Source organism: Kwoniella shivajii, chromosome 4 (assembly GCF_035658355.1).
Source record: "Kwoniella shivajii chromosome 4, complete sequence".
Lineage (NCBI taxonomy): Eukaryota > Fungi > Basidiomycota > Tremellomycetes > Tremellales > Cryptococcaceae > Kwoniella > Kwoniella shivajii.
This window is the reverse complement of record NC_085911.1, coordinates 930304-948109: the sequence shown is the minus strand read 5'-3', so window position 1 is coordinate 948109 and position 17806 is coordinate 930304. Positions and strand designations below refer to the sequence as shown.

Genomic DNA, 17806 nt, shown 5'->3' with positions numbered 1-17806 from the left:
CTATAATTTATGTGATGTGTTTATCGAGACCCCTCCCTGCGCCCTCTACCTTTAGATAGCTGATATCACTGCCATTTCAACCTCTCGCTTCGGCTCAAGCTCTGGTACATCATCATGAGGATCAGGTTTCGCATCTTCCTCTTTGTCTTCTTGAACCTCCTCTCTCTCATCTTTCACCTTTTCCGATACTCTATCTTGTACGTTCTCCTCTTGTTTCTCATCTTCAGCCATCGTTTGATCCTCTTCATGAGATTCAGGTTCAACTTTGACTCTTTTGCTCTCAGCACCCTCATCCGTCTTGTCCTCTTCTTCCTCAGCTTTTCTTTTCGCTTGTGCGACGGCAACTTGGTTAGCTTGGAGGGCTTGATTAGCTTGAGCGATCATTTCCGATTTGACTTGGATTTGAGCTTGATCTTGTTCAGGTTGCGGAGTCAATCTTGGACTTCCGCTATTACTTCGTCTATTTGGATCCGTGCCTTTCAGTCTCCTCATAGCTGACAATTGCTCAGCACGACAAGTTGCATGATATATCTACATGATGATCCCATGAGAAGACACCGTCAATATCAGATCATCAATTTTTGTATGATTCTAGAAATAACAATGACTTACGGTGCCATTTATATTCAGAGCATTCTTCCATATCCACTCTTCATCATCTTCTGACCATTCTTTCACGAAAGATTCTTTACATACTGGACAAACGGCTAAAGCCTTTTTGCTATCTTGCGGAACTTTGACCCATTTTTGTCTCAATTGAGATAATCTCTCCGCTGACACTGTAGCTGTATTTGAAGTTTTACCGGGTGAATTATTAATCGTCGATGAAGACGGTCCAGGTTCGTTGTCAGATGCAAATGTATCGTTTATCCATTCCTTAACATCCCCAGAAGACCATCAGTATTTCGATGCATGTACTGCCAATGATAAACACGAAAATGCTTACTTCTGCACGAGGTAACCAACGTCTGTGGGCACCCCGACCAGCTGCCTCGCGTTCTTTCCTATTACGTCTGAAATGCCAATCCATATGAGCTTGAAATTTCGAATCATCACCCGCAAATCTCATCCCACACTGTTTACATCGGTGAGGTAAATGGTCAAATGATAAAACGTGAATACTATGCAAAGCTTCCGTTAGTAGCATTCGAGCCAATGACAGAACTAAAAACCACTTACGCGTTCAAGTCGATAGACCGTAGACTGATATTCATGCTGAGAATCATATCTTCGTATGAATCTAGACCGGATTTAGGCGCTGGAGGGGGTGGTGCTTGAGGTTCAGGAGTTCTGTTTTGGCTTACAACACCTGACTTGTTTAGACTGTTTAGTATTTTGGAAACGTCAATGGGCAAATTCGCGATTGATGGCATGGAAATCGCAGCAGGCAATACAGGGTTGGGTGCTGGAACAGGTGTAACGGAACCCGGTAGAGGAGTATTGAGGTTTACTTGAGGAGGAGTAGGTATGTTGGACACATAATTTTGTCTAATCTGAGGAGGAATTTGTCTACCGTTGTTACCAGGGAATGCATGAGGGAAATGAGGGATATTTGACGGTGTATTTGGTATCGGCGCACCCCAATTTGGTGTAGCAGGTTGTTGGATTGATTGAGGTGGTGAATATACGGGTTGAGCTAGTGGTGGTTGTGGTTGTGGTTGTGGTTGAGAAGAAGCTATTGATTTTACTTGTTCCATGATTTGAACCAACTCGTTTGGAGAAACACTTGTTTGATTTAACAAATTCAAAATACCAGTTAAAGCGTTCACCTGTTGACCTGTGGCCATATCCCATGCTTTTGATGCAGCTTCTTTTTGTTTATTATCTAAGGCAGTTTGTACAGTTTTTTTAACTTGTTGTAAACTAGGTAATAAAGGTACATTCAAATTGTTACGTCCTCCCAATCCACCACCGCCGATACCACCACCTACACCTGACGAACCGAAAATTTCTCTTTCGATCGATTCTCTAACTTCTATTCCATATAATTCAGTTCTATTGGGTCCACCTGATCTCCAAAGATTGATCATTTCTTCCATTTTAGCTTTGGTCACACCATCAACTTCTCTATACGTCCTCAAATAAAGTCGAGGGATGACAGGTGGTAACAAATGAGTTGTATAAGGTGGACCAATATTTTTCGAAATAGAATCGATTAAATATAGTAAAGGTAATTTTTGATTTGGCAGTGCCTAAGGATTCCAAAAGTGACAAAGGAAGAAAGCATCAACATCAGTAAAATAACTCCAAAACGTCAGAATACTTTCCTTCCCCTTCCCTTTCAACTACATCTAAATGAATGGAACGTTCCTTTTTATGTATACATAGAGAGATAGAGATCATTTGCGTCAGAATGGAAAGACCTACCCTGAGCACGGCCGCTTCAATCTCTTGAACGACAGTGTTCATTCCTTCCCAGTTATTTTGATCTCGTTGTGCTCCAGCCATCATCGAAAGATCCTGGATAATCGGACGAGAGTTGAATGTAAGCTGTCTCAATCGATCTGCATAATATGCTCGGAAAGGGTCATGAGGGGGCTGGGGTTGTAAATGTTGTTGATGTAGTTGGGATTGGGGTTGGGGAGGAGGGTAATAGGAGCCCAGTTGTTGATAAGGAGGATAAGTCTGATATGACATGATGATCGACGGTATTACAGTAAATCACGACCTATCGCTTTTCCAGTAATATACTGCTAGGAGAGACTTATAATTCTCGTCAAGGCAAATGTAATGGATTGTAAGAAGACAACGGTAGTAGGTCAAAGGTCAACGTCACAATATCAACACCCTCTTGCAATACAAACCCAATGACCAAAGATGAGCGAGAAGATGGGGAGAGAGGAGGGGATTGCTAAGAAAATGAGTTTGTTTATCCTCTGCTACTTGTGACCTGTGACGATGATCAAAAGTCCGGTCACTGCTCTCTCAGCTATGCGAATTTGCACTTTGACCGTGGCGTGAGACCAAAAACCAACGTCGTGTAGAGATAGTATATAAGAATGTGATGGAAGAGAGAGAAAAGCGAAAGAGAGAATCAAAGATGAATTCGATGTTGAAAACAAAGGTTGTTTGAACCAGTGAGCGTGAGCATCGTCAGTCTCCCTTCTCCTTCACCGAGGTATAACGCCGACACGAAACTCCGGGGTGGCATGTACTATTAGCCGTACAATCCCTGGTCGTAGACGAATGGAAACTGGGAAAATGAAGAAGCATTGATGTTTAGATCAACATGGATGCATAGTTTGGTCATTGCAGGCTCTCAGCCACGATTTAGACTTGTGCATCCCGCAATGAGACGAGTCGAATAAGTCGCGGACTTTAATGCCTGTTAAGCCGCACTGTAAACTTGCAGACGGTCAATCTCGTTTCTGTTGCCGCAAGCGTATAAGACAGGTTGCGTGCACATCCCTCTTCCTATTATCGCATCCCAGAGGCTGTAGACAGACGGATGGTTGCTGTACGGAACTATGGATTTTTCAAGATCCCGGCTGGCCAATCCGTTATTCGCTGTCATCTCTTAGTCATTTAACCAATTTGATCACACCCATTCATCTTCGTTCCACTGTAGACCATAATTTCCCGTTAGCTGTCACCCAAATATCAAAAATTGAGAAATTGATAAATCCGATTGTTAGTGATAGGTTAGTGAATTGAGGGAACCGGTTAGTCAGATGTGAGGAGCTGATTAGTCATCACATGCCGTTGAACCAAATCATTCAAAGTGATTCATTTTGTACTTGTTAGCATATCTGCCACGGCCGAGGAAACGAATCGTATTTGCGATAGTATAACTACTGATCAGATGCCAGTATCGATGATTTGAATGTGATGATCTGAATACATGACATGAACGTGTTTCACATAATCTGCATGCATCGAATGTGAAGGAGAAAGTCACTTGCAAATCGTTCTGTATTTACCTTTAATGTTTTTGTCTCTCGTTTGGTTGTCATGTGGGGGCGTGCAACATTCGTTCCTTATTTTTCTCCTTTTTCAGATCTTTTGATGTTCCAAGCTCTTTCGAGTTGATTGCTTCCAACACATGTCTCGAGAACTTTATGTCAACGTGATGACCATCAACTCCTCGTGATGAATGAGATCTTCATCAGTAGTACCGAGTATCACCGATGTAGTCCATGTTGTGATTAGGAGAGGAAATGATACTTAATGGTGCCGAAGCCACCGGGAAGAGTTATGACGTCGAAGTCTGTGTAATCTAACAAAACGCCACTGGCTGATAGATCCATGAACTGCACGTACGTGCGTTACGCGATTTTTCGAAGGGATAAGATTATATAATCCAAGAAGCGGTTATTGCTTTCCATAACCGTGGGGTTGAAGCTCGATGATAACGCTAGCCAACAAAGCTATGCCCCGTCCTAATATCTTGATTCGAGAATTTGCTATTGGAGATCGGAACGGATTTCATGGAGAATGCATGGACATATAACGGGAAGGTACGGTTGGCGATAGGAAATACACCCGGGCCCCACTATCGTAGAAAAGTATCAAGACTAACGCAAAGGAGAAATGTTCGATTTCTTTTTTAGTATGTCAGAAATCAGAGTCCGCTCATTAACGAAACTAGGGGATCTTGTCTATGCCATAATAGGATTTTCATACCTAAAATTCCCAAATCCCCTAGCAATATCAACAACGGCCGTAAAGATAATTGTATCATATTTTCCAATTGTCGATGTAATCCAAGGTTTGTCCAAATCGGTTACATCTTATCTGGGAGAGTCGACAAAATCCTCGTAAAATTCGTTCTGGCGGACAAGCTAGATGACGTTCCCATTTTCATCTAAAAGAGAATCTATTATCCTCTCGGAGCACTGTGAAGCTGGAATCAAATGAATACTCGTAGTCTTGAACTTTATATATGATATTCTTTTGGGAGATTACCGAAAATCCAAATACAGTTCATAGCCGGGTAAAATGAATGCGTGGGAATTTTTTATAATTTTGATTTCTTTTCCATTCGAATCATAGATTGACAACATGAGATTGCACGATTGCACGAAAGAGTCAGGTCATGCGAACCCACATGCAGTGTGATGATGCACTCCTTATCGCCATGAAAAGTCCAGAATCATAGACGGAAGCACTCACAGATCGTGAGAAAACAGAAATAAGTGTGTCAGATGAATTGAGATGTAGAGGAATTACCGAAAGACGTCATGGGAAAATGGATCTACGGGAACCTCGATCTACAATGTTACCAAATTACTTGAATCAGATCACGGTCTCGCCTTGTTATGAAGATGAAGATGAAAATTTTTCGCATGTGTATGCTTTTTATGGTGTCATATGAGTGGAGTGATTCTTTACTATGTTCATATTGTTTAAGCAGTGCATTTTCCGATTGATATTTACTATTGATACTATTATTACTGATAATTTAGATGCTTCCACAGATCAAATGACATGATTAAATAAATTGTAAAGTTGTATGATGAATGTATGATGAGATTTTAAATTTGTACAACGAACATGATAAATGCAGGGGTATTTGAGGAAATTAGGTATGAATAGGATGCGCAACAAAGCCCTTCTACCATCCTGCACCGACGTGTATAGGATCACCTGTATGGTGTAATTGTTCGGCTTGGGATCTTGACCTTTGTTCATAAGCTCTCGTCATGTCGAATCCCTTTGCAGGATGTCTCGTTGATGATTTGTGAGAATGTCCTGTTAATGAGACTGGCGACGGTGTTTTACAGTCATCCGATGCAGGTGATGATTGGAGGGAGGAGTTCGCTGAAGATGCAAAGTGTGGTGGTTGTGGTGATGAGTGATGTGTAATTGGCGATATTGGTGGGGAAGGAAAAGCAGATGCCACAGCCATTGTGGGTGGGTATGTTGATCGAGATTTGAATGGTGATGGAACAGCTCTAATGGGTCTCGCTGATGGTTGAGGATCTGGTGTGGTATCAGGTGTAGGGTATGATCGGGTCACTGATGAAGAAGAGGGTTGAACGATAACGGAGGATGATTCGGAAGAAGAGGACGATGAGGACGATGCTCTAGCCACTGCTCGAGGTCCGTGTTCAGATCTGATCTTGTCCTCGAATTCTGTGATCTCGTCACCTTCGACGTTGAGATTCCATTCCAAGTATCCACACATCTCCCTTTCCATTTGATTGATTTCCTTCAACGCGAACATCTTTTGAGCAACTATGCTCCAAGATTGGTTTGAATAAGTGTCATCGCAAATAACCTTGGAGGCAATCATGAATGCAGAAATGAACAATCGGTGACCAGATGATCCTCGAGCAGCTGGATATCGTTGCTTGAGTCGCTGAAGCAGCATCAATGCGGCAAAAGTGACGACAGAGGGGAGTCGAGTGCGATGCAGAGCGTATGCAACGAAATGGGCAAGGGTTGGCGTCGGTGCGCCAGGAGCAGTGGCTGTAGGGATGTTGGGACATTGGAATAGATGAGTAATCTAAGTTGATTTGATATGACTTCAGCGTAGTCCTTTAATCAAAGGATGGCGACAAACTCACGAATCGAGCAGACATCACCGCTGTTTCTTCATGTCCGTAAAAGGGATCTTGCGAGGATCTTGACGCGGCAGGCTTGGAAGCCTTCCTCTTACCTGAAGGAGGTGTAGAGGTGCTAGGTCGATAAGCAGGGATAGCGGCTGTTGACGAGGACGACATTGTAACGCGGGTTGGTTGAACCAAAGTTGAAGAGTATGATCTATTCGTCCGAGATGATGACAATGATGACGAATGAGCTGAGTTGAGCTGGGTAGATGATTTTCGAACAAGCTAGAGGGCGATGAGTCAGCTATGAATTCAATTCATCGTGTTCTTTTGTTTATATATAGTCTTACAGGAAGAAGACGTGACATGATGTGCACCGGGGTATACGGGAAGAAAGGGTGGCAAGTGACAAGCAAAGTGAAGAAGGTGATCAATATCCGGTTTGATTGTTAAAAGAAGTGGAACGGGCAGTAATGATAGTTCATGGGAATAAGATTGGGGGGTTCAGAGCTAAAGTCTAATCATGTCGATACTGAGGATGAAGATCTTGAGAACTTCAACCCGGCACAACCGGCTCGAAATGATTGATAATGAAGGTGAAATAACAAGAAAAAGAGGAAAAGAGAAAGCGGCAAAGTGAGAAACACAAGAACTGATATGAATGAACCGGGGTGAAGATAAGAGAGAGGCGTTTTCAATGCGATCAAATAACCCCAATCGGACATGAAATGATGATGATGGCAATGTAAATGAGGTGGAGAGAGGCAGGGGAGCATGCGTCGATAAAAGGTGATTTCCCGTGACCACGCCCTCACTTTTAACTTTTTTACCATCATTGCATCTGGAATTGCCCCCACTCTATTTTACCACACACAGAGAAGCGTACAGCCCTTTTTAACACAATCAATCGATGCTAAAAGGATGAGGCAAAAGGGGTGGCGTAGGGTATGTAAGGTGAAAGGTATCCCCGTGCGGTACAACATCATCCCCTTATCCCATCAACATGAGCCATCCGTCTCATCCCATCACAAAAGGCATGATAGAATTGAAATCCATACCGGAAAAGCCGATGATGTAGGATTCCATGTGAGGTAGCATGTGAGGATCATGCTAGAGCCTGACATAGACATCACAGGATTGATGAGATGAGGACAAAAGAAAAGAAAAATAAGGCGGAGAAACGCGATTGTGAGTCACAACGATGATAATGATTGACGCTGAAACACCCCCACTTTAATCCCGCTCGAACCGTGTCCTTGATGATCATCGTCCAAAGAGAATCCACAATAATGTATCGATGCAAAAGCGACAAGTTTAGAAAACCCAGGAAATGAAATAGCAAGAACATCCCATCGCCATCGGAACAACCGAACCAAAAACAACCAAAAAAGGTGCACATCGTGTCTGGTTGCTTGTTAAGAAATGAAAGAGACCATCGACACTCACAATTGATTACTATATTTGGCAGGATGTCATGAATTTGACTCAGTGCGATTCTAATGTATGCAGGGTGATGTATCAATGTTGACTGAGATGCAAGTCGAGGCGATCTTATATGTATATGTATGCAGTTATTTAGCGGGGTTTGAGTTTCGGTTATTTATGTGCGCGACAGTAACTAGCGTCTGTTTGGTGGAGCGAGTAATATTCTTTTCCCTTTATCGTTCTTGTAAAGCTACTTGACGTCTGTGCGTTGTTAGATCGACCGATTATGATGATAATGGCAATGCAATGTGATAAGACAAGATCAATGATATAGAATGTAGGAGGAGGATTTTGTGTTTATAGTTTTGTTGTGTGTGAGGGTCGGATTTTTGAAAGAAAGAAAAGGAATTAGATTTTTATATCAAGTCGACTCTTTTGCTTGCACATATGCCAACTAAACAGGTGGAAGGTTTTCGAGGGTGTATGATTGGGGGGAGAATGGACGGATAAAAAGGGAAATCGATCGGGGACAGAGCGGTATCCCGTAAATTCGGGCGAATACCAAGTGAAGCAAGGGGATGGTAAGTAAGGCCAATGGTAAAAAAAAATGAGACCGAAGATCGATTATTTCTTTTTGTTCATGTTTGGGTGATTGCAATGTCTCGGTGGTTGAAAGCTGTGGGAGAACATCCCGGGTGAGTGCGGTTTTAAGAGGGTAAGCGCTCTCTTTCCTTGTTCTTTTAAATCCCTGATTAGCAAGCACCATGACCCATCATCGCTACAAGTTTTTGGCGTATTTTCCGAATTTTTAGAAACAACCGATGGTTCATTAGGTGTTTCTTCAATTCTCATTCCGATCGTGAATTTTCCAAGAAAAACCTGTGACGTTCCCTTTCACTTGGTTTGATAACGTTACCCGGATTGGGGAAAGAAACAGCTTTAGCGAGACAAACGGATTTTAGCCCCGGTCGTCGAGGGAGACAATGCGGTTTGTCGGAGATTTATAAAAACAGTTGTTTTTCCCTTGTTTTCGTTACCATTTTGGCTATTTCAAGCTTTTGCTTCTTTTGGTCCCTCATTTTCTGTCAACCCCGGGAACCACATCGCTCCACCTCGACATTAGTCGGTACAGGTACAATCTTGTTTCTGCCTCGAAATGGTAAGGGTAGAGAAACGCTAAATACGATGTCTAGTGTGAAGAGACCGGCCCGGAGATACCAATCTCAAATAAGTAAGATCTTGTTGTGCGTTATGTTGGAGGGATGGTCGTCACATCATGGGGCTTCGTGTGCAACATGTCAAAGATGATCGCCGGGAAGGTCAATTGCATCAGGTATGCATGGGAGGATGAAAACCGCTGTTTACCGTCGCTCGCAGCATATCGAATTCAATGTTTGCGGTGATGTATCCCAACAAATCGAAGCTCTCGCTTGTACAGCTCACGTATACCTTGTTCCAACGTATGCTTTTACCGTACGCGTACGCGAACTTGTGTGGAAATATCGATGACGCTTCAGATCCATGACATGTACAATAATGCTTTGATCCGGGAATTGATAAACTATAATTGGTTTCATCATGTTTTTCATGTAGATCTCTCATATGTTTGGAAAGCGATGAGACAACGGATTTACTGGTTTTATCCGTTTGTTCCCACGTACGTTGATACAGAGGTATGGGAATACAGTTTGACTTCAATCACCTTGATCATTCTCCGAAAACGACGGGATGGTCAAATTTGTTTATTTGCCTTTTTTTACTGGGGGAAAAATAACCCCGTTCAGAGCAAACGGTGTAAATTCGGAGGCATCAAAGACTTACCACATTCAGCATCTAGTTTCTCATCTTCTCATTCCATCAATCGATTCTATCCATATGTTTGAAATTCCGCGCCCTCCTTGCTGTTTTGTATATGGATGGGAACACAACATGCGTTCAAGCGCTTATGGAATGGCTGTCAGACATATATATGCATTGCTTCGGCCTTTCATGATGATTTATCCATGTCTCGGTTCGGATGTTCCTCTTTGTTGTTTTTTTTGTTGTTCTATCCCAGATTTCTTCCAATCGTCTTCCATTACTTCGCGCGGTTCGGTTGGCAGTCTGTACATTTCTGAAGTCCGATTGGAAACCGATTGAAGTCAGGGGGATCTCACGCTGTTCTTTCTCCTGTGACAAAAGTTGTTTATTTCCTTGAACCTGAATAAGGGCTTGTTTCGATTGCCCTGAAATTTTGGGCAGTTATGTTTGTTTGGCTGTGGCGGAATCTTTTTTGCCTTTTTGATCGAGACTCATTTCATAGAAGCGATAGTCGGATGACACATCCCGAATATTCGGGAAGTACCGAGTGGGTGAGAATTGCATTTCGTTATTTTCAACAAAACCCCCAAACCTTCCTCGTTAACTTGATGAATTCCTTAGCCTCGTTTGGGAAAGCTTGGAACGAACCATTTTATTAGTAAGTTGAGTTATGAGTTTCTGGTATAACGAGATATGCCGTTTTGTGGTATTTTAAAGTTGCGGCTTTGTAAGAGTGGTCTGTAGAAATGAACTTCGTTTAACGAGCCTCAATCTTACTTTCTACTTCCTATTGACATTTGACGGCGCGAGGAGGCTGAAACGATGTATCTCCCAAGTCGGACACCATGAGTAATCACCACATCTCTTGCAAAGTCGTTAATATGATAAATTCTGGACTTCATCGTCCTCTTCATGAGGAAGTATGTAATCGCTCGCTAGGAGATTCAACGAATCTTCGGGTTTGCCTAAAACCTCTTTTTCTTTTTCTTTTTTCTTTCCTAATTTTTTTGTTTTGACTAGTTGATTAGCGATTCCAGTCATTACTCATCACGTCCTGTGAATACCGTTAAGTCTTCGGTCCCATCTCATAACATGATGAATATAACGAGATAAACTCTCACGATCTGTTTTCATGTCGGTGAACTCGATTGACCATCTCCGAGACAAAATCTGATCCCCCAGCATGTATATACCTTCCGTTAATGTAGCTTAGCGATAGCAACATTAGCCCTGGCGTCTGAGTATAGCTCATTCCGTCTATCAAGGTTTTGGGGCTTTGGAAGTGCAAATTTTGAAGTTTCGATAAATTTATTTAAAATTGCAGTTTAACAGATAGATGGGATCTACAGGTACGATCAATTTCAAGGGGAAAACCCTTGTTCCTTAGATCACTTTATTAATGCTTTTTTCCTTTGCCCCCCCCCCCAACAATTTGTTCACCCGGCTATAAAGATGTAATTCTTGAAATGCATAGATTGTCTACATTGGGAATGCATTCAAGGGGTCGTATGGAGTATATGTTACAAAGGTACAACTATCACCTGAGCGGGAAGAAAGCGGGGTGTGCAGATCTCTGACAGCGATGTTATGTTCGAGGTCGAGATTTGACTGGAAGGTGAAATAGGTGAGACGATGCTGTCTTGTACTTACTGCGAGTCGCTGGCAAGTGCACGGGCAAGGGCTTCAAACCTGTACTAACGTCACGCTAGCTGGTGGAACGTATCGAGAGGCCATATAACGCAGCGTTCCATGCCATCGGTCATCGCTGCATGGCAGTGTGGCACCATTTTTTTAGGATCGTCTTATCCACCGTATCCTGCAGATTGATGTTACATGGTACATGTCATTCCGCGTCAGCTTATAAGCATACGTGTCTGTCATAGTACTCATCTCGCCAAAAGGACGAGACATGAATGAGACCCCTGTCATTCGCTAATTTCGGCACAGGCATATAACCAAAGTGATTGGAATGATTTGGTATCAACGACCTGGATTTAGAAGCCCCTCAGTCCTCAAGGCAGAGAGCGGAGTGTGGAAGGATTGTAATCAAAGGAAGCTGATGGCTGATACGGTTCCAAGGCATGCTAATTACGCAGCAAAGATATATTGTCCACCAACAAAGAGGTCGCTTGGGCAAGTTCAATTATGGAAGAAAGTCATGAATGGTGACGCCGGGTAAGCCAGGTTATGATTCAGCGCCCCCAGTGCACCGCCCGTCGTCATTGAATGATCGATCTTCATTCCTGCCCAAAGCTGTTGATGCTAAGGTGTCTTTGCCAGAGCCGACTGTCAGATTCGACGTAATACAAAAGATCCCGTCGGCTGGGAACGAGAGAGCGGGTCTTCTCTTTTCCAGCAAGTCGGTGGTCAAAATCGGCAAAGTGAGTAACGACCTTCCTCAAAGATTCAGACATCACCATGTAGCCTGTGCCTGAAACAGTTCATAGGTTTACAACGTCAACGGAAGTTAGCTGAACTGTCAGTCACGGCCATCCATGACTTCTGGGGATGTAGTTCCTTCTAAGCGACTCAGACTTCCATGTCTTGGTCATGATAGTACTGCAATCGACGTTGGCACATACCTGCCCCTCCTTTGTACTTTGCAAGCCCGGAGCTTCTATATGATCACTGCGAGTCACCATTCGTGCACTGCACACAGTATGCTAATCTTGACAAAGTCAGCGAGTTGGTCAATTTGAATGCTGGCATCACTGCAAAAATTCGAAACCGCCTCAAAAAAGGAATCGTAGATATCCCTACGCCACACTTGATCTGCTCTGTGAGATAGTGACACGGTATATGCAGGTACCCATGGTCAGTTGGACGAGACGGCATCTCATGACACAGACATCGTAAACTTCATTTGACTAGACGTCACATGCAGATGAGACTACAAGTTTGCGGGAACCAAAAGATTTCACAAGGGGGACCTGACTGTGATCCAGACGAGGTATATTGAGTCGAAGTCTCCATTCATACATCATGGCCCGGCCTTTGAACTTCACGTTATTGGATATAAATAGACTGTCATATTCACACGACTGAATCTCGCACGAATGAAGAAATGAAGAAATCAGAATCCCGCGCTGGGAAAATTGTAATACTGTATGAGATCCTTAAGTAATGATGCTTATCTAATCAGTGCCTAAACATATGTCCACGGGAGAAAGCAAAATGCAGGATATAAAAGTTTGAGGGACCACTCCCGCAAACGTCGGCTTGTTAGATGAGTTGCTTACGATGTCCATCTAGATATTCCCACCGAGCTGGTTCCAGTAGAAAATTTGTCGGATGACTCTATCTCACGTAAAGATAAAAATCCGATAACACGCCGAGCGATTTCATTTGAATCTTGAGAGTACGAAGTCCGCTCGTCGTGCAGGAATCATAATTATGGATTACGACGAGGCGATGAATGATGGACTCAGACGTGGGAGTGACGCTTGTCATTTGATATTCAATCCCCTCACAATGACGTCGAGAACCTTTCTGGATGTACTTGTTCGCGTCGGGGCAGAAAGGTCAAGCGTTCACACATCACACATAAGGGTGTATGACGTTGGTGAACGTTTCCTCGATTCCCGAATGAGAATTAGGGAGATTACGACGAGTTCATCAAACTATTCCAGATAACAGAGGAAGCCAATTTTCCTTTCAATTCATCGTTGGAGCCCACATGTTTAAAGCGAAGAGGAGTGAAAGCATGTACGCTTTTCCCGGATGCAAAAAGATCAAATCCCAAGTGAGAGATTCAGGATCCCGCCTGTAACCGTCGTTGGAAAGGTACAAAGCATGTGGATTATTGCGGAGTCAACATGAGATGATAACGCCACTGGCACATCGGGGCTTTCAATTCTCATATGACGTGACGGAGTGCGTACTTAGATCGATAAGAGATCTATGGGATCCTCCGATTCTCCCATACGGCTACGATGTTCGGGCCGTTCGGTATATAGGTGATGACATGATGGATATGATTAATGTGGCTTGTATGTGCAATTGCATCCGTTCTTAAACAGAAACAGAGATTCATGTCATGCTGATCATGAACTCTATACAACAAAATTAATAACACTTTCTTATCATTCTAGCGGACTAGCTTTGGTCCGTGTTCAAATCATCCTCCGGCCCGTTTCTTTTGAGACATTTTGGGCTCATGAAAATCCTTACCATCCAGCAGGGACTTCCGCTCTTCCGGCTCCGGAAGTATCAATGGATTCTTTCGGTGGATCAGGTCTTCGATATTCAACTTTATCCACTTTGACCTATAATAAAGATATGAAACCCAATTAGTTTGTTGGCTCGAACCTGAGAGGTGTATTCCCGGATTGTCAAGCGAAAGAGGAGATCAAACTCACTTCTCCATCAACTAATTGATACACATATGTTACTATGACAGGACCTTGAACATCCATTAATGCGAAAGAAGGCGTTGCTTCACTATTATCATGAACGGGTGATCGATAACAGAAGTCAGCCGAGTGACCTTAGAACAAATGGTTTCTTGTCTCGATACGACACCAAGGGAAAGTCATACGCTGGTCAAGAGAGATAAGAAAGCTGAACCTACCCATTCCATAATCCGCTCCATGCACCAGTTGCAGAACCTGGATTAACGAAGAATCTACCTTCGAATTCGAAAGCTTCGAATCTGTCATCCGATCCACCCAAATATGAATCAGTGTCTTTCATCGTTTATACTCGGTTTCGACCATTTTGTACTGATAACGCATATTCACATAATCCAATCATTGAGAGATGGACTCACCGATGTGTTCCACCACTAATCAATACATCCACATCCATCTGTCTAGCCAAAGCAGCTAACATATCTGCATCTCCAGCTGGCACAATCTGTTGACCGTGTACTACACCTATTCGAAGTGATTGATGTGGAATAGTCAATGATAGTGGGAAGTGAGTATTCTATGTATATGCAGAATCCACGCGTGTCAGCATCAGGGTTAGGTCATTGCTCGATCATAGGAAGAGTTCCAAGCTGAGATTAAAAGAATATGTACATACCTCATCGAGTTCTCCTCTCACTACATGCACTTCGGGAGCTATCGTCCTCAGATAATCAAATGTCTCTTTATCACACACATTTCCAGTGCATATGATTTGACCTATCTTTCCGGGCACCTATTGCGGCCAGAACCATGGTTAGCAGCGTCTCCAAATGGGAACAATGCCATAAGCCGAATACGAAGAAAGCATGATTCGATGCACTGATGGTGACTCGACGTCAAGACTTACAAGTAACTTCTTGAATTTCGCTGGCAAATCATGAGTGAGAGTTGGGATATGTAAATCGCCAATGACCAGAACGAGAACCATAACCAAGCAGTTTAACCGGGATTTATCTTAACTAAGGATGTCTTCAGTGTCGTGAGGGGTTGCTGCTACTGATGAATGGATGGACGTTGCTGAACTTGTTACTGTTATCTTGCTAAGTTGAAATCATCGTTGAAAGGCATTGCATCATCATCAACAACCTGTGCATCAACGTGAACGAGGATAGGAGGGACATGTATAGCAAATAACGGAGATGTCGTCACATGCCCGTCTCCGGTTAAACCCAATCTCACTTCGCCCACTCTGTCATCAACAAGGACATCTTGAAACTGCCATTCTACATTACCGTCAGTCATCACACCAGATCAAAACTCAAAGAACCCAAACGAGGTCATAAGCACTACAAAGTAGGAACTCAGACCAATAAGTCTCTCGATTTACATATTCCTGCGCGATCAGTCGTGATGGCCCCTACACCAACCTCCGCCAATGGGGCCCTGATCCTCGAAGAGCCATTGATAAGGGTGAGTGCATTATCATCCAACGATTTCGCTCGTATCAATTTCAGAAGTGAAACTGACAAACGTTCGTCTATCAGACACCTTATGAATTACTACGGAGATCTCATCGTTCAGCTCAAAGACAAGTCGAAAAAGATTTCAACGCTGTTTCGGTTAGTCAAACTGCCAACTGTCTATAACCAGATCACGAGTAACAACTGATCACGTTATTGGATAGGTCGCTCTTCAAAGTATCACCAAATCCCTAAATGCCTCCTCGTCCACCGATGAAGGTAGGAAATCTGTAGTGAACAAGATAGATCAGATCGGAGAAAGAGCGAAGAGTCTCAAAAGGAAGGTGAGAAGACAATCACTCTTGCTGTCGCTTGTCGCAAATGAGCATAGCCTGAAGCTGATTATTATGTGATAGCTCGACGATATTCAACCCAGTTCAGCTGAACCTACTCCTCTTCGATCAAGGTTGGATTATTTGAGGTCACTCAACCCTTCTTCTGGATCAAGTAAACCTTCTAATGGCGATGGTTCAATGGAAATTGATGGTGAAGCCACTCCGACTACTTCGTAAGTCTCCTCCACAATCCCTTACCCAGAATGAAAATATCAAGCTGATTTCAATGACTTGTTTGATTCTGTTTCTGATAGAGAACCAAAACAACAACCGCTCTTAACATTTGACGCTACGCTCGATAGATATTTAGTAGATTACTTGCTTCGTACAGGTCGTCTAAAAGCAGCAGAAGCATTAGCGAAAAAACGAGATATCGAGGTCAGTCAAACCTCGTGATGTCCTGTAAATGCACTAAACATACCTTCTGCGAAATCTTAGCCTCTGGTGGACATCAAACTTCTAACGGAATTGAACAAGATTGAAAATGCTTTGATAGATAAGCACTCTTGTACGGAAGCTTTAGCTTGGTGCGGTGAAAATAGAGGTACATTGAAAAAGACCAAGGTTAGTCACTTATACCTTCAATAACCTCAATGATCTCCCCCTCCCCCAGGCGACCACAACTGTACTACCATCTTTAACGTACAAGTAAAGTCGTGAACTGATTTGTTGAATAATAATAGAACAACCTCGAATTTATATTACGGCTACAAGAATTCATCGAACTATGTCGTAAACGCGATATAACGTCTGCCATAGCTTATTCCAGGAAAAATCTGGCTCCTTGGGCTGGAACACATATGGCGGAATTACAGCAAGGCATGGCATTGATGACCTTTGGTGAGAAGACGGGTGTGGACATATACAAGGTACGTCGTTGCGATGGCATCTTCAATGGTGTATCAAGCGATCTAAGACCTCATTTGGTCGGCGATATCTTGACAGACTTTAGTGCTGGTATCAGGCTCTGAGCTAATGTCCTGATACTGTACTTGTGCAGAAATTGTATGAATCATCACGCTGGAACGTTGTACGAGACCAATTTCGATCCACTTTCCTCAATCTATATGCTCAACCTTCTCAATCTGTGTTATCATTAGCTTTATCAGCTGGATTATCTTCGTTGAGATTACCATCATGCGTACGTCATGATAAATCAGATACGACAACGACAACGGCAACGACAACAAAATCGCCACAATCATCAACACATATACCTCTATTACCTGCTGCACCTCCACTACATAATCTAGAATCATTATTGGTATCTTCCACGAACCCAACTGATTACCTGACGACTCCGCTAGGTGGTGATCACAACTCAATTGAGACCTCCAACGGTCATGGTAATGACAACAATCTTCATGATCATCCTGAAAACCCAGTTGGCAATATTGATTGTCCGACTTGTAATGAAAATATGAAAGTCTTGGCTGCGGAAGTACCCATATCACATCATGTGAATTCAACAATCGTTTGTAGAATAAGTGGGAATGTAATGGACAGTCAAAATGAACCTTTAGCTTTCCCAAATGGTTATGTCTACTCATCAAAGGTGAGTTTACCTGTCTGCTTTAGGTAACAATGAGGTCAATAGAATTTAAGACCGGTCAAAAGAGATTCGCTCTGTACGAGCATATAAAAGCCGATTGTCGCTCAAGTCTGGGATTTCATCAGCAACAGCAAAGGATAATGTGTATTTGTGCTGATCTAACTCTACGAATAATCCATCCCATAGGCACTTCGAGAAATGGCCGATGCAAACTTCGATGTCGTCACTTGTCCACGAACGAGGGAGACCTGCGCGTTTTCAAGACTCAGAAAGGTATACATCTCGTAGGCCTCCCGAGAGACTTTCGACATATACGATGCTTGCCGTTCACGTT

General features: G+C 43.0%; 4 protein-coding genes across 4 annotated transcripts; 1 reads left to right on the top strand and 3 right to left on the bottom strand.

The window, feature by feature from the left end:
- Positions 1 to 51: 51 nt before the first annotated feature.
- On the bottom strand, positions 52 to 2637 carry IL334_003327 (uncharacterized protein; the record flags this gene model as incomplete). The annotated part of the gene is made up of 5 exons (XM_062935061.1): positions 52 to 531; positions 613 to 876; positions 947 to 1121; positions 1180 to 2192; positions 2368 to 2637. 5 exons carry the CDS (start codon positions 2635 to 2637, stop codon positions 52 to 54), a joined length of 2202 nt encoding a protein of 733 aa, XP_062791112.1.
- Positions 2638 to 5554: 2917 nt separating this feature from the next.
- On the bottom strand, positions 5555 to 6665 carry IL334_003326 (uncharacterized protein; the record flags this gene model as incomplete). Its single annotated transcript, XM_062935060.1, has 2 exons — positions 5555 to 6448; positions 6510 to 6665. The coding sequence occupies 2 exons, from the start codon at positions 6663 to 6665 to the stop codon at positions 5555 to 5557; spliced, it is 1050 nt and encodes a 349-aa protein (XP_062791111.1).
- Positions 6666 to 13882: 7217 nt separating this feature from the next.
- Positions 13883 to 15053, bottom strand: IL334_003325 (uncharacterized protein; the record flags this gene model as incomplete). The annotated part of the gene is made up of 6 exons (XM_062935059.1): positions 13883 to 13981; positions 14075 to 14156; positions 14287 to 14367; positions 14485 to 14642; positions 14742 to 14858; positions 14973 to 15053. The coding sequence occupies 6 exons, from the start codon at positions 15051 to 15053 to the stop codon at positions 13883 to 13885; spliced, it is 618 nt and encodes a 205-aa protein (XP_062791110.1).
- A 422-nt stretch (positions 15054 to 15475) lies between these two features.
- IL334_003324 (uncharacterized protein) lies at positions 15476 to 17760 on the top strand (the record flags this gene model as incomplete). The annotated part of the gene is made up of 9 exons (XM_062935058.1): positions 15476 to 15535; positions 15610 to 15684; positions 15750 to 15869; positions 15942 to 16093; positions 16175 to 16298; positions 16359 to 16484; positions 16604 to 16789; positions 16921 to 17475; positions 17659 to 17760. The coding sequence occupies 9 exons, from the start codon at positions 15476 to 15478 to the stop codon at positions 17758 to 17760; spliced, it is 1500 nt and encodes a 499-aa protein (XP_062791109.1).
- Positions 17761 to 17806: the final 46 nt, after the last annotated feature.